At 38.5% G+C, this 17,437-nt stretch overlaps 1 protein-coding gene across 13 annotated transcripts in view; it reads right to left on the reverse strand.

The window, feature by feature from the left end:
• Window positions 1-17,437, reverse strand: part of MITF (melanocyte inducing transcription factor) — a 220,717-nt gene that overhangs the window by 10,807 nt on the left and 192,473 nt on the right. For 9 of the 13 annotated variants that reach the window (XM_068557790.1, XM_068557786.1, XM_068557789.1 and 6 more), the window contains 3 exons: window positions 15,661-15,756; window positions 7,886-8,003; window positions 5,062-5,136 (listed from right to left, as the gene is read on the reverse strand). In XM_068557790.1, the coding sequence (XP_068413891.1) occupies window positions 5,062-5,136; window positions 7,886-8,003; window positions 15,661-15,756 (289 nt within the window). The remainder of the gene's footprint in view (window positions 1-5,061; window positions 5,137-7,885; window positions 8,004-15,660; window positions 15,757-17,437) is intronic. The other 4 variants (XM_068557793.1, XM_068557792.1, XM_068557788.1 and 1 more) reach the window with 1 other exon arrangement.

Genomic DNA, 17,437 nt, shown 5'->3' on the forward strand with positions numbered 1-17,437 from the left:
TAACAAAATTCAAAATGTACTAATATTAACTAGATAACAATTTTTATATCTATTTTACTAGCAAGAAACATTGGATGCTGAAATTTGGATTTTATATAATTTTCATATATCACAAAATATTATTCTTATTTTGATATTTTACAGCCAGTCAAAAATGTAAAAAACATTCTTAGGCTACAGGTCATACAAAAACCCCTCCTCTAGCCCAGTATTGCCCAAGAGAAATATAATGCAAGTTTCATATGTAATTTTTAGTTTTCTAGTAGTCACGTTAAATAAGTAAAAAGAAAGAGGTGCAATTTAATATATATATATATATATATATTTTTTTTTTTTTTTTTTTTAATTTATTTATGGCTGTGTTGGGTCTTCGTTTCTGTGCCAGGGCTTTTCTAGTTGCGGCAAACGGGGACCACTCTTCATCACGGTGCGCGGGCCTCTCACTGTCACGGCCTCTCTTGTTGCGGAGCACAGGCTCCAGACGCGCAGGCTCAGTAGTTGTGGCTCACGGGCCCAGCTGCTCCGCGGCATGTGGGATCCTCCCAGACCAGGGCTCGAACCCGTGTCCCCTGCATTGGCAGGCAGACTCTCAACCACTGCGCCACCAGGGAAGCCCTAATATTTTTATTAAACTCAATATATCCAAAATATTATAATTTCTACATGTAAACTATATAAAAATTTATAAATTAGATATTTAATATTCTTTTCTTTGTACTAACTTTTCAAAATCCAGTGTCTATTTTACACTTTCAGCATACCACGATTTGGACTAGTCACATTTCAAGTGCTCAATAGGCAGATGTGTCCAGGGGTTACAGTACTGAATAAAATAATCCTAGAAGTCAAGCATCTTTAACTATACCATGCATCCTAACAGCATTCTTCTTTTATAAATCCAGCTGTATGTTTAACTAAATTATGATCTTCCTACGGGAGGGTGAAATAGTAGGCATATGAGTTAATAAATGTTTTTCATTTACCTAGTCTGACAAGTAAATTCCAAATAACTTAAAGTCTAATAAATTGGATTAAAGATATGAATATTTTACTTTACACATATTAAAACCTAATATATATTTATATTTGACTCACTAATATTGTGCACACTTAGATAAATAATATTATTCACTACTTTCTCAATATATATTGCATTTTTTCTTAGCTGAGTGATTATTTCTATGATTAAATCAGTTATGTATAATACTGTCTTATTATCAGACTTTTATAAAATAGAAACAGTAAGTGATACTAAATGGCTCCACAGAAGAAATTTTTGGACCTCTGATCTTCTAGCTAACTTCCCCCAAAACTCTGAAGCATGACATGTTTTCTTACTTTTTCCAAGAATATAATAATCGTTAAAAAAAAACAAACAATACTGAAACACATGAAATAAAAATCCCCGATGATCCAGATACCACCACTGTAAAATCTGCTATATATCCTTTGTGGTTATTTTTATGCTCTAAGAATAAACACACACGTGGCCTAGATGTACGCCCAGGACACAGTTCTTAGGACTCTACTCAGTCTACATTCACTTCCTGGTGACCACATTTAGTCTCATGGCTTTAAATACCACATATACACTGATGACTCCCATACTTGTATTTGCAACCCAGGCATCTCCCCGGAACTCCAGACTCATAAGTCTGACTACCAGATGTCTCCATATGGAGGTCCAACAGGCAGCCCCAGCATTCCAAACTTGAGCTCCTCGTCTTCCCCCCTCAAATAGCTCCACCCACGGGCTTTCTCAGCTCACTTACTGTAACTCCGTCCTTCCAGTTGCTTAGGCCAGAGCCTTGGCATCAATTCTGTACCTCTATTTCTTTAATCAATACATCCCACACTTGATCCATCATCAAAATCTGCTCGCTCTACCTTCGAAATATTTCCAGAACCGTCCGCTTCAAACCTCCACTGCTACCTGAATAGAAGCCGCCATAATCTCTTGCCTGGATTATTGCAATCCTCCTGAGTGGTATCTCTGCTTCACCCGTGCCCATCACTACCTACCCCCGTTAGTCTAACTACAACACAGAAGCTGTTAAAACATAAGTCAGAGCCTGTCAATCTCTTGCTGAAAACCCTCCAGTCGCCTCCCCTCTCACCTAGACAAACACCCAGTCCTCAAGGCGTCCTCCAAGGATCTGGGGGCTCCCATCTCTCTGACCTCGTTTCTACTCATCTCCCACTGTGACCACACTTTCTATGGTGACTCACCTGTGCTCCCCCCACCCTCAGCCTTATGGGCCTTGCTCTTCCTCAACCAAGCCAGACACACTACCCACTTTAGGACCTTCTCCTGTTGTTCCACCTGCCTGGAACACTCTTCCCGCAGATACGTGAATGGCTCGGCCCTCACCTCCCTCAGGTGAGGTGACTCAAATTTACCCATGAGCCTTCCCTGAGTACCTATTTAGAAGTGAACCACCACTTCCCATCCTGACCCCCTTGTCTGCACTATGTCTCCTCAAAGAACTTTCTGCCACCTAACATCTACATACTTCTTTCTTCCACTCATTTATAGAGCTCTATACTATCTAAGATCTGCATACTTTTGTCTGTTTATTTATTTATATGTGTATTCATTGAGGCATTCCGAGTACCTATATGAGCCTAGCACACAGTAGGCCCCCAACAATGTATTGAATAAAGAATGACATTGTTAAAGCAGAATTACACTAAAAACCATTCTGCATCTATCTTTTCTCACTCGACAGCATATTGTTGACACCTTTCATTGTCAACATTTGTATGTACTGCATTTTATTTTTAATTCAGTGCCTACCCTCCCCAATTATAAAAGTGGTATGAGCTTGCAAAAATTTGCAAAACATGCAAAAGTGTATACAGAAAAAAGTAAAAGCAAACTCTTTACACCACCCAACATTTTTTGCCTGACGAAACTGTCAATGATAAGGCTGACTCCTAGATCTTCTTACACACACACACACACACACACCCACCCATACAGTGTTTTCTTTTTTACATAATGGGACCCTATACATATTATTCTGCAGTTTGCTCTCCTCACTCAGTAATACATTGTAGACAAGTAAAACAGACCAACCCCATTCTTCTTAAGAGGCACTGAGTGTCCCTCATAAGGATGTACCATAATTTATGTACAAATCCTCTACTGATGAATATTTAGACTATTTCCAATTTCTCCCTCTTTTTCAAAGGTATAATGACTATTTTTGCCAACGCTCGCGTGTACTTTTTACTCCTATCACAGTACTTATCCTATGCTGTAAAAACCATCTGCGTGTATCTGACTGCTCATCTATTCTGTCTGCCCCTGACTCTAATGTAAGCTCCTCAGGGTGGCAGACCTGTCTATCTGGTTCACTTCTGTAGAAAAGTGCCTTGTACATAATGGGGCTCAAAAAGTAGCTATGAGTGAATAAATGAATGTATTCTTTTGCCCATTTTGGCAAGGACTCTTACAAGATAAATCCCTAGAAGAGGAAAAGCTATGCCAATGGGCAATTGAAACTTGAGTATTAATTTCCAACAGTTCAATGAGACCTTAAGGTTGTTTTATAGCCCTCAGAGTTGATCATATTTACACTTTACTGACAACCCTGAACTTGAGCGTTTAGGTGACTAAGTAAAGGCGGATTATGTTTTTGACAGCATCCAACTTAGTTTCCACATTTCAGTTAGGAGAAATTATCATTATCTCATTTCTAAGGTATTTTAAAAGAAGAAATATCTTACAGTAAAATTACTTTGAAGCCAGAGGAGACCTTAGAAATATTAGTTGAAATCTCTTGGTTAAAAGATGAGGAAAGCTTCTTCTAAGTGAAACAGGGACTGGGAAGGGCAGGATCTATTAAAAGAAGAAACGCACACACAACCTCCTTCCCCCAAGGACCTACTGATTCCATTTCTTAGCATTTAATCTGGAGAAACAAACTCCCCTGTACACAGAGAGGCGTGTCTGCAAATGTTCACTGTAGCACTGTTTATAATAGGGAGAAACTAGAAACAACATAAACACTTAGCAGTAGGAAGATTATGAAATATCACAAGTTACACTGTGGAATACTACGCAACAGTTTTTTAAAAGTAGATAGATCTAGATGAATGACAGCAGAAGGTCTTCAGGACATACTGGTGAGTAAAAAAGCAGGCAGTAACACATACAGACAATGCGATACTGTTTGTGTTAACTCATACACAAAGCCATTCTATTATAACCTCTGCATGCAAGTGTAAGGGTGTATGTTCTTAAAAACTTGGAAAGAGGTTGGAAAGACAAACAGCAAATTGAAAAAAAACCCAACAATGATTATTTTTAGGGATCAGAGAACTCTGGCCTTATTCTATCATTTTTATAAGGACAAAGTATTTATACATAACTTATATCCTTAAAAATCAATTTAAGAAAAAAAGGATAGGGGGCAAGAGATGAGAAATTCATACACACACAAACTATTTTCTACTTCCAAGCCCAATCCCTTTTTTATTTTCAGCCTCTTTCACTTGTTTATGAAACAAAAAATCCTAACTTTTCATAGGAAAAAGCTTAAAGATGTGACCAAGAGTAAATTAAGCATGTAAAAAAAATAATTTTAAATGTTAGAAAACTTCTTTTTTTAAGTCACAGGTAAAGTCAGAAATTTAGGAGGCTACCTCATGTCACCCAATGACTCCCCTCCAGATGTTTAATTTTTTTCTTTTAAATCTCACTGGAGAAGGTGATCCCATAATCCCCTTTTTTGAATAAGTTCCAGTGTGAGCAACTTATATTTGGGTAGTTGGGGATCAAGACTCCCTCTTACCAAAAAAAAAAAAACCCCAAAAAACAAAACAACAAACTCCTCAAGATACTGAAAACTTGTGTGTGTGTGTGTGTGTGTAATTCAATTTGATCTGAGATTAAAATACAGGGAAAATTATATACTTTGGTCTCTCCAGAAAACAATTTTCTTCCATAAAATGTACCTTTAACAGGTGAAACCAATTTTCCTCCAAAATGTCTGGAAATTTTTTGATATAAGGGGAAACATCAACTCCAATATAATGAACATAAAACCAACTTACTTAAGTTGTGATTGTCCTTTTTTTGTCTCTCTTTGGCCAATGCTCTTGCTTCAGACTCTGTGGGAAAAATATGCGCTGCGCATGTGAATGAAGTCATTAGAAATTAGAATTGTTCAAGGCATACAATAGTGTAAATTACAAAACACCTATTTTCTAAAGAAATGGACACTTATATGACTTGAATAAAAATAGGGTTTTAAAATTCTTGACTTCTAAAAGGCTTGCATTTTTTCCAAAAGCAATATATATCAAATAAATGCAAAAACTCAGCTTCTACAAAATGGCAAAAGACCAGTAACAAAGATGTCTGACAAGCTGTAAACATACAGGTAAGAATAAGAAAAAAATAAATAACTAGAAACTATGGGAATTTGCTGTTGATAGTGTATTATCAGGAGTCAAATTTTCTTTTCAGGCAATAGATCTTTTCAGTCTTTCTTTGGTATGTTACGAAGGTATGAAAACTAAGCCGAGAGGCTTCCAAACTGGATCTCTAACTGATTCATGGAAATGAACTCATTATTTAAGAACTTGGAGCCAGGTTCTGTCAGAACCTGCTAGAATGAAATGATTCAATGACTCTTAGGGGCAACTACTTACTAGTCTGAGTTTATAAAAACAAAAATAGGCATAGGGTACAGAGGCATTTAGTAGCAACTCCATTTGGAAAGGTCTATTTGCATAGCAACTCTGGTGAGATCTCTGTGATAAGGAATTACTTTCCGCCTTACAGAGAGCAAAATAAAACAAGAAAGAAAATGTTACTTCACTAATCCCGGGATTCAGGAACCTCTGTTATTTTCTTTTCAGAAGTGATATCCAAAATATCACACTATCAGTTCAGAACTTTACTTCAAAATAGAAATCTTTTCAGCATTACTTATAGCATATATTTATTATATGGCTATTATTATATGTATTTATATATATAGATAGATATATAAATAAATAATTCAGAAGCTGAATTATTTCAATTAGGAAGATCAATCCAAATCATATCCTTTTTTTTTTTTTTTTTTTTTTTTTACCTCTCACATAGAAGCATGACAGACAGCTTTTATTCATACACCCTCTGCTTCAGTATCTTAACTTTTTTATTGTTTTCTTTTTTGTTTTTTATTTTTTCAGCTTGCCCACCCCACCTTGTGGTTCTCTGCCTGTCACCCTCAATCCACCAACTGTGGACCAGCTCTGGTCAAGGCAACCAGTGAACGTCTCTGCCACCTGGTGGCAGCAACCACACCCTGCCCCCTGAGGCTGGCCTCTTGGCCTTGGGGAGGAGGGTTCTCTTCCAAGTTTGGGCACTCCCCTGCAGCCTTAGGGTATTCTTTAGTTTTTTCCTCTCTTAGCAGCTGCTTGCCTGTACATGACTGATAATTATTTTAAACCTTCCCTGTTCCAATCCCTGTGTGGTTTCTGCTTCCTGACTGGACCCTAATTCAGGTGGGAAAACTGGCCTTCATAAAGATAATGTTTTTTCCTCTTAGATCAGATTTGCTGACTCCCAAGCCTATTCTTTTTTGTCTACATTAGGCTGCCTCCCAAACTATCAGTGGTCTGAACCTCATTTCCTGTCCCTTTTCTCCTTTTCCTGCTGGTTTACCCTTGTCCAGTCTCTACTGGGCATTTTCTAAGATACCAGTGACTCTAGAAGTATATTGTCTGTTATATCCGCTTTTTTACAAATTTAGTAAATGTATATCCCTTTCATCTATTTCTTCCTCCTACCCACAGCCTCTGTTGTTTTCTTTTCTTTTTGAAGAAACATTCATATACATAATTCAAAACTCCACTTTGCACTCAGGAACTTTATACATGTCACTCTAACCATATTTTATCATTATTTAATACAGATTTCATTTAGCTATCTTTCCTAAGACTTCATTGTACTTTTCCTTCCTGTACGGTATCTACTGGTTTGTTGGCTTTTGATGGTTTTTATGTATTAATTAATCATCTTTTTTAAACCAAATCAATGATTTTTAAAAAAAATTTCTTTCTCCTGCCACAATTTTCTGAAGTTTTTTTTTTTTTGTAAAGACACCCTCGAACAGAACAGGAATTTTCTGCACTAAATCTATATTCCATAGTCTCAGTCTATTCACCCAATCCTGTAGGATGCAAGGATCAAATAACAAAAAGGGGGATGAGGTGAAGGCCATAAAACCCAGCATGGTAGAATACCAGTTCTAATACAGTTTCATCATGTTTTAATGGCCAAATGCCTTCCCTAAAGTGTTAAACAAAAATGGCAAAAGAGGTAATTTCACACTTGCCTCAAGAACAAACAACATCCATTGCTCCATCTGATGATTTATTTTTTCACTCCGTGTAATAAATCTTTTGCACATGATACAGCAAAAATAACAGGAGGCATCTGAAGATGTAAGAAATATATTCTTACCCTATCCCAACTGTGGGCTTGAATGTGTGTCAAAGGAAAATTCAGACCAGGGTTCTCAAACTCAAAGGCTTCTAGGGGCCGAGCAACTAAGGAAAACACCAGACTGGGGAGAGACATCTCATAATTGAAAGTGTTGCCTGCTGCCCTCACCCCAAAGAGACAGCAGCCATAGACACAATAATGGGTGTCATGGAGTTACGGCAGCCTGATTCCCAGTATCTCAAGAAATACTGGAAACAAAGATTTTCAAGGATACATCCTCTATCTTAAAATATGGCTCAATGTTTTAACCACTGCATAGACCTAAAAAAGTATGTCTGCGAGTTGGAAATACTTCTGGAGGTCACTATTTGGATAACTTTGCTTACCAGAAAATTAACAGAAAATCTCTAGTAAGAGGCCCGTTTGCTGGGTATTTACCTGAGAGCTCCCTTTTTATGTTGGGAAGGTTGGCTGGGCAGGAGTTGCTGATGGTGAGGCCCGGTGGTGGCAGGCCTTGATTTCCATAAAGGTCAATCAAGTTTCCAGAGACAGGTAACTAGAGAGAGAAAAAGAGTAATGGAAATGAACTGTTGAACGATTCCTAAGTTATTCAGCTAAAACCCATATCCTATTCCAGACTTTATTTAAAAGAAATGATCTGATGTAAAAAGATATTTGTTAACATAGGAAAAGATGAGATGTTTACCTTTTCATTCATTCACAGATATGTGGTCTCCTTAGGGGGTTCCCCTTAGAGACAGGAAAGGAGGCAGAATCTCATGCCCATAAAATCACTCTGCTACCCAGCTTATAGGTTTATTTTGAGCATGGAGACAAAGGATAACGTGCAAACTCATTATTTAGCACATGTAGTAGCTTATAGAAGACACCCAGTAAATATTGGCTATTATTATAGGTAGGGTTACATGTGGCATGGCTTTGTTACCAAATCACGTTTTTCATCAAAGTCAACTTTTTTCCTTCCTTCTCTTCCTCTCTCCCTTATTTCTTTCTCTCTCTTTATAAGGAAAAGCAATTAACAGTGTTTTCTTATTGGAAAAGAAATGACTTCCTTACTGCCAAAAAGCTATTTTCCTTGAAACTGAAATCTTTCACAAAGCCACAAGAGGGAGCCCACTGGCTTTCATAAAAGAACAAAACTTTACATTTGAAAAAAAAAAGAAAAAGAATGAAAGAAATACTTAGCCTTCCTAAACTATCTTAAGAGTGTTTGTCTCTCATTCTGAATTGAACATTTTCAAGTAATGAACCTGTTTTTTTCCCAACAAAGACTTCCCTTTGCCACATACGCATTTTCCTGTAACTAGTTCACTGTCATGAGTTTGATGCACCCGTTTTTGTAGACGAAAGAGATCCAAGACATTTCCTCTTCCCACTCCCTGAAATAAAGTTCTAAATATTAATTGTTGGGAAATAGGTGGCTTCACTATTTCCATGGCAGAAACTTCCCATTTCCAGCTTAACTCAAATAATTTCTGTAACTATTATTACCAGGTGAGATTTTATGTCATTCAGCCCTTCCCTTACTTGATTATACACTCTGAATTTTACTCTGCATCTGAGAAAAGTAAATTTAGATAACATGTAAGTATGATTAAAATGTTTAGTAATCAAGAGGTACCTGGTAAAGGCTGTACCACAATACAACACATTTCACTCTTTCAAATAACCACTAACATACAGATGAAATTATACCATGAAATAAAGATAGAATCAAATGTGTTTCCCCTTATTGGTAGCCATCAGCCATCGTATTCCTATCATGGCTTCTAAATAAATACTCCATGAACTAAACTCCTAGCTAGAGAGATGGGGGCGGGCTGTGCACAGAATAAGATATTTTCCAACACGTTAATGTGACATTTGCTCTGATACAATTGGGGCTGGGGGCAGGTAGCACAGACAGATCAGCAGGGCACATCTCTCTTCTCCACTCAGTCTTTTGCTCCTTTGTGAAGACAGCATCTAAATCATGTACATAAAATGGATTACACATATCTTACTATACATATGCATATGAACAATGCATTGTGATAATGTAAAATGCCCTTGAACCACATTTCAAGGGCCTCTAGCTAAGGAACTGATAAAAAAAAGTGACTTTGATTATTAGCTGTCATTTCACTTAGTGGTTTTATACGAAATAGGTCACCTTCTCAGGGTCAGCCTTGCCCTGTGTGTGTTCAGTTTTATTCTTGTCCAACTTAATACAGCAAAGTGAAAGGTGCTCAAATGTCTCAATACAGCACTGTACAGTCAGAGAGTCAAAACGTACAAAGCTGGTATGACATCTGGTAACCCTTCTAGATTCCAAAGCTTTATCCTCCTATCCTTCTGGAATTTTAGATTTGGGAAGAACTACCAGGTATTAATAAACCAAGAATGTGACTTCAGAGTCAATGCCACAAGCTAAAAACAATTGTTTCCATGGCTCGAGAAATATAGATCATATGTATTATGCTTCATATGCAAATTGTATGCAAAACATGCAATTGTGTTATTATGATAATTTGTTAGAGATAAACAATAGGCAAGTGATAAATGCAACTAGCTTTTTAAAAAAACCCTCTAAGTCATCACTGGATCTTTATTGAACAGATATCTTCTATTATAAGCTTCTCCAGGACAAGAATATATTTTCTAACTACAATGTAAAGGACGATGTTATATGTACATATATTTAATAAATGCAGACTCACACAAAGAGAAAAAGAGGGTGAAAAACTCAAAAACTAGGAATAAGACAGAGACCAAGACACAAGGGGCAGGATGGAAACAGGAAGAGAGAGACACAAACCCAAGACGGGGCGAGAGATGGATGGACAAGTGGGGTGGAAGTGGGGGAAACCCAGAAAGAAATAGATTGGGAAGGGGTTAAAAACTAGAGAAGACTGCCTGGACTGACAGCAGTGCTGGCCAAAAAGAGAGAGGAATTAAAATCTCGATAACAAGACGCCGTATATCGGGCACTCCACTGAGGTCAAACCTCATTACTTCCAGTTGAAAAAGCAGCTTATAACCCTCTGGAGAGTTCTCTAAAAGATTTCCCGCTTCGGCTGCTTTTCCAATACTTGCTGGTTAGGAGTGGGCAGCGTAGAGCCTGCTGGAATATTTTGCTGGGGAAAATTTAATTTTGTGGGCGCCTACTCTGAGCCAGGCACAGAAGTAGAAAGGCACTTTGTGTAGCTTATCTTGCTGACTTTACAAAAAGGAAAGTCTTGCTGTGTCTGAGTGGAGGTTTTTGATAGGAGGTTCACATTGCATGTTAATTGTAGTAGTTGGGGGGCAGGATCAACCTGCTGATAATAACCAATTAGAAACTGCAATTTTCAATTAATCTCCAACTGAACCTGAGCAAATAAAAACCCAGTTGCTCACTAACCAAGTGTGGATACTCAAATTTAGAAATTAACAGTACAGTCATTTACAGCCTGGGCTTAGGGGCTTAGGAGTCAGAGACCCAGGTAAGAACCTGTCTGTCATTGACCTGCTACATGATATTAACCTCTCTGAGGTGAGATGTCCCTCTTTGAAAAGTGGCCATCATATCACCCATCTCACAGGGTTCTGTAAAATGTAAACGAGATAAAAGTAGGTGAAACAGAGTACCTGCTTCTTAAGTGACTGATAAACTGCTACGTGTAGTGATATAGTTTTCTGGAAAGTACCGTATACCCAGTCTACAGTTTTTGGGCAGTCAAGCTAATTTTCACTTTGATCAACAAAACTATCTGCCATGTTAATTGCCAAGCATCCCGTTGACCACTGCACCAATTTACTGGACTGCAATGCAGATCTAAGCACAGAAATAAGGGGATCTGCAGAGCTAAAGTGACCACTCACTACCCTAAATCTTCTTCTTTGGGGGTGATTTTGCCCCTTTCCCCAGGGGACATTCGTCAATGTCTAGAGACACTTTTGGTTGTCATAGTGGGATGGCAAGGTGCGAATGACATCTAGTGGGTAGAAGCCAGGGATTCTGCTAAACATCCTACAATGGACAGGACAGTCTCCATAACAAAGAATTATCCATCTCAAATGTCAACAGTACCAAAGTTTGAAAGACTCTGCTCTAAATGATGGCTTATGCTCTTTGTATTAATGACTGTTACTCGTTGAAGCTACTCAGAGGAAGGCTGATTAAAATAATATGGCTTTCTAATTAGAAATTAGTCTCCTAGCCATGCAAATTTAAGAAATGATTCTGTGGTTCCCCTTCTGAATTAGAAAAATCCCCTCATAAACACGGTTAACATCAAAATTAGGTCAAAATAACACCTTTGGAGCTAAGGAAGAGGAAGAGGCATCTTCTGTTAACATGGATATATTGTGTCTCTGCTGGGTTTTTATCTAGCACATTAACCTGATGGACAAGATTTCACTTCCAGTGCACAAGCTACACAATGGACAGATGAAAGCCGCAACCTAATTAGGACAAATAAAGAGAAGGTAGACACACATGGGTATGTGCCCTAAACTTGGTCTGAATCAAGTTCTTCAGTGTTCTGCTCTACCAAAATGAATATTTTCCCAAGTAAATGATAATTGTAAAATGTTATTATTTTTTCTCTCTGGATGGTCCCCTTCTCTGAATATCAATTGACTACTGTTAGCACAAGTAAACTGGGACTTTTATTCTTTGTTTGTGATGGTACAAGAGGGCCCTTGTGCTCTCAGAATAGTTATTTCTAGACTCCAATTCCCTTAGGATAGTTTCCTCTCTAAGTGTTCCTTCCACTTTATTTTTTAAAGTAGTTTACTTGAAATAGACCATTTCAAAGAATCAAATAAAAGGAAAAATGCCCAACATAAAGAACATTAAGTTTAAATTTCCCTGTGGGGAAAAAAAAAATTAAAACATTAGTAAGTTGTAGTGGCTTTGTTATTTAATTTTGACAATTAAAACCCAAATTTATCATGAATAAGAGCTAGTAACTGACATTCAGTGAGAGCATGTCAGGCAAGACTGTCCTAAATGTTTTTTTGTAGATTAACTCTTATAATTTTCACATGGCTTCTATTGTTTTAGATGCTACTATTGTCCCCATTTTCCAGACAAGGAAAGTGAGGCAGAGAAGACAAATAACTCACTCCAGAGTATGTATTGAACTCAGATGTCTGGCTCAGAGTCTGTGTTCCAAACCTCTATGTTACAGTGTCTTTCTGCCCGTAGTAAAATGCTAAAATAGTTTGTTGTGGGAAAGCTCTGGTGCGGGGGAACACAGAAGAGAAACGGATGCTGGGACAAAGTCAGTGACTCCTGAGGGTGGCTGCAGGTTACTCCTCTCCTGACTGGGAATTAATTAAAGTCTACCTGGGGGTTCTTTCCTATCTGGGAACTCCCCTGAGATGGCCTCTCTGCTTCTGAATTATCCTTTTCCATTCAAGGTCTGAAGTGGTCTCCTTTTCTAAACTTGTAAGCCCAATGAGACCAGGAAGGAGACCTGAGTCATTTGCATCCACAGCACCTTACCCAGCACTGTGTCACATATGAGGCCTTTAATAAATGCTAAATCAATCTTAAAATGAGTTCAGGAGCAATCGGATAATGAAAGACTAGGATGTCTACTCTAATGTAGACTGACTGAGGAGACACGGGTATTCAGTCTAAAGGTCACATCTCCAGAAGGGTTGTCACAAGGACGAGTTCTCCATGAGGCAAACTGGGACCCACATCTGGAATTCACAGAGAGACTCACTATGAGAAATATTTCCATTATCGAGAATGATATTATTCTAACGTAGAGCTTCACACATTACAGGTGCTGAGTGAATAACACCCAGAAAAAATGCTATCAAAATTATTTGAAACTATAATAAATTACATTTAATAATTTAGATATTGTTGAGTACAAGCTATGTTTCCAACGCTAAATGCTGTACATACTTTATGAGATGACCATGTGAGGTAGAAACAGTGATCAGTCCCATTTTACAGACGGGGAAACGGAGGACTTTAAGAAGCAAAGTAATGTGCCAGGTCAGACAGTAAATGACAGACTCAGGATTTGAATCCAGGTCTGATCATAAATCTTCAACTCCCAACCATTGTGCTTTACTGCTTCACTTGTAAGTGAGTGCGTATTTTTCACTAGAGGCTTTTAAGAAGCCAAATGCCTGATATTTTGGTGGGGAAGACAAAGGATATGCAAGAGGAGGTTAACGCAATGAGTAAGTACTAGGTTGGATCAGACGACACCCAAGGTCCTCACCTTTGGGGAAAAATTTAAAAAGGAATAATTTTTAAAAATCATGCCAATTCTACAGTCCTCCTGAGTGTGCTCAGGTATCCCCTTGATGCCATTGGAAAAATGACCACCCTCGCCAGCAAGGTTCTTTTGAGATGACTGGGCCATTGCTAATCAGTACTGCTAGGGCATTGGGTATATTTATAAATTCCCCAGTGCAAGCTCCTCCAAAGTTTTTGCTCCTGTTCGTCCTAGGATTTTGACAGCTGACAAGTGCAGTCTGCCTCACGGGATGCGCAAAAGTTGGAAGGAAGAGGGTTCCACAGAAGCCAACCAAGGGCTCAAAGAGGTTGGGAAGAGTTTGGCAGGGAAACATTTGTCAGAAAGAATATTTAGTTCTTTCAAAATGAGGGGGTGAGTTTAAATGGACAGTAAATTGACAAAACTAACCATCCCAAAAGAAGCTTAGAGGTTTCAAGGGGAGTCGTCCTTAACCCTCAAGACTTCAAGTAAATGACTTAAAGGACTGGATCAAGATAGATAAGAAAACTTAACTATAAAAATTTGGTTTTGGGCTTCCCTGGTGGCGCAGTGGTTGAGAGTCTGCCTGCCAATGCAGGGGACACGGGTTCGAGCCCTGGTCTGGGAAGATCCCACATGCCGCGGAGCAGCTGGGCCCGTGAACCACAACTACTGAGCCTGCGCGTCTGGAGCCTGTGCTCCGCAACAAGAGAGGCCGCGATAGTGAGAGGCCCGCGCACCGCGATGAAGAGTGGCCCCCGCTTGCCACAACTAGAGAAAACCCTCGCACAGAAACGAAGACCCAACACAGCCATAAATAAATAAATAAAAATTAAAAAAAAAAAAATTGGTTTTCTAGGGATTTTGGTATAAATAAGTAAGAGCTACCACATTACCTTCCCAAGGAAATTTACTATTGGAATTTAGTCTTTAAAAGTTTTTTGTGTGTATGTGGGGTAAAAAACATATGACCTAAAATTTCCCATCTTAACTATTTTTATTGGCTTGGCCAAAATGTTCGTTCGGGTTTTCGGGAAAAACCCGAACAAACTTTTGGGCCAATGCAATAGGTGTCCAGTTCAATTGTGTTAAGTATATTCACATTGTTGGGCAACACATCTCCAGAACTTTTTCATCTTGCAAATCTGAATCTCTATACCCATTAACAACAGCTCCCTTTTACCCCCTGACCACCATGGAAGTTTGGCTTTTAAATACTAATTACTAAAGAATATGATAGTCTCGTGGCATTGCTCGTACAGAAAACAGAAAAGGATGGGACTAGGCATTCAAAGATGTACCGAGGAGTCCTGGCTCTGACACATCTGAGCTGTGTAATCTAGGGCAACACAAGCTAACTTTTCCTAACCCTAAAACGGAGGGCAATGACCCAAGGAATTCCTGCAAGGACCAAATAAGACAAACATGGAAGGAGTGAAAGAAAATAAACTCTACAAGCAAGGCTCCAAACTGCAGAGAGGAATAAGTAACAGAGAAGAGCAAACATGACCCCTGATTAATTAACTAAAATTGGAATAAATTTGCTGTTGAAGAAGGGTAACTTGAATGTCACTCTATCACCTGTGAATAATAAGGGATCTCCTTTAAAAAGTGCATTAACTTTTCAGGCCAACTAGAAAACCACTGTAAATAACACAGTCCAGAGTATTTCCCTTGGCAGCAGTGTTCTAAGTTGGGCATCAGATGTCAAGGGCAACTGGAAGATCTAACGTGCTACTGAAAGTGGACTTGGACTCCAGGGAATGCAGAGCTTCATCATGGGGTTACTGATAAACTCATGAGAAATTCTTAATTTCTGATGTCTAAGTCATTTATCTGTGACGCTGAGATACTTCTCTGCCTCATCGTCAATACGTTTCTCAATGAATCACTTGCAAAGATAAGCTGAAAATTCAGGAAAAGGGAGAAAACACTGGAAATAATGTCACAAGATTTTCTTTTAGAAAAAAAGGTCACCGATACCGTATTCGCCATTTGCAAGGCGGGATCCATCAGGCCCAGGATTTCTTCATTATAACTTGATTCTAGGCTAATGATGTCATCGATTACATCATCCATCTGAAGGAAAAAGGCAATGGAAAACAGACAGATATAAGCAAAAACTGTGCAAAGCAACCCAAAAAGAAATCCATGGTCTTTCCTGACCCAAAGCAATAACATTCTTCAGTTAGGTTCTAAGAGGTAACTGTCCTCTTCCTCCCCAAATAAGAATATTATTGAAGACCATTAACACTAATGGGTGATGAGGATGACATATGCAACCAGCACTTAGTGAGTGATTACTAGGTGCCAGACACTGGGCGCAGGACTTTTTATGGACTAGGTGATTTATCCTGACAATAACCCTATCAGGGTAGGTGCTATTATTATAGCAATTTTCCAGGTGAGATATACAAGAAGCAACTTGCCCAAAGTCACACGTCGGAGAAGGGTTAGAGCCACAGTTTGAACCATGCTCTGAACTTTTATGCAAAACTCCCTGCCTTAAACAGGAAAGATGAACCAGGAAATTTCATTTTGAATGATAGCTGCCTTTTCCTTCTCTCCTCTAAAGACTATGCCCTGTACCTTTCCCACACCCTCCTTGGAATAAAAAACCACAGATGGCAATTCAGCCCTGTGCTCCCACAGGGGTGTGTGGGGCACTGTGGCTCCCAGGCCACTGGGTATCCCTGCACTAATCTTACAAGGACTTTTAAAATAAGTTTCTCCTTGTACAGCTGCCAGTGCGCTTGGCACTCCCAGAGGAGTACACCAGGATGAGGTTATCATTACAGTCGTGGAGCTGACATTCCCTCTAGATCAATTTTATTCCTGTAGTACCAAAACATTAGTTATGATAATAAACAACAGTGATTACATGTGCATTGCAGCAGTTGCAAAGACAAGTCTGTGAAAACATTTCTTCGCAAACACCTTATATATTTGAGCTACTTGGTGTGTATGTGTGCACACACGCTTGGGTCTTAATAGTGCTTCACAAGTACACAATGAAATCTCAGAACTCAGAGGGATGCTCCTTTGTGTCTTTTTGCCATTTTCTAATTAAAGAAGACAGGCTCCAACATCATGGGGCTTGTCGGAATCCTAGTTCTCCCACTTTCTGGATTGGGGCAACACCCTTAATCTTTACAAGCCTCAGTGTCCCAATCTGTAAAATGGGGATAATAATACTCATGGCCTTATTGGATTCTTGTGAGATTTCAGGACAAACCATATAAAGTGCTCACAGTGCCAAGAATATAGTAAACATTCAAAAACTGAGTGGCATTAAGTGACCCCTGAGAATAACTGGAGGTCAGTTTTGAATAACTGTCAGCACATTGCTTCCTTTCCAGGTACACCAGTTGTATCTGTTTCGTTTGTTTGTTTTTAAGAGGTGATTTTCTAAATGAGTTGGTAAACTGGAAAATGGGCCAGAGGACTTGAGCAACCTTTCTTTGTAAATTTTTAATTTTATTTTTAGGGAAATGAAATTACTGGGCTTGGTATGAGAGAATTTTTTCTCTTACGAAAAGAGTCATACATGTTGATAAAAGGCAGTAGAGAAAAGCAAAAAAATAAGAATTTTTTGTTGCTTATTCTTCTTTCTCATATATATATATATATATATATATATATATACACACATTAAAAATATATAAATATATTAATAAATGGGTGTAGCATGATTTATATAGCCATTAAATAGGATGTCATAGAAGAACTTTTTATTACTTGGGAAAATATCCATGATTTA

Source organism: Eschrichtius robustus, chromosome 12 (genome assembly GCF_028021215.1).
Source record: "Eschrichtius robustus isolate mEscRob2 chromosome 12, mEscRob2.pri, whole genome shotgun sequence".
Classification (NCBI taxonomy): Eukaryota; Metazoa; Chordata; class Mammalia; order Artiodactyla; family Eschrichtiidae; genus Eschrichtius; species Eschrichtius robustus.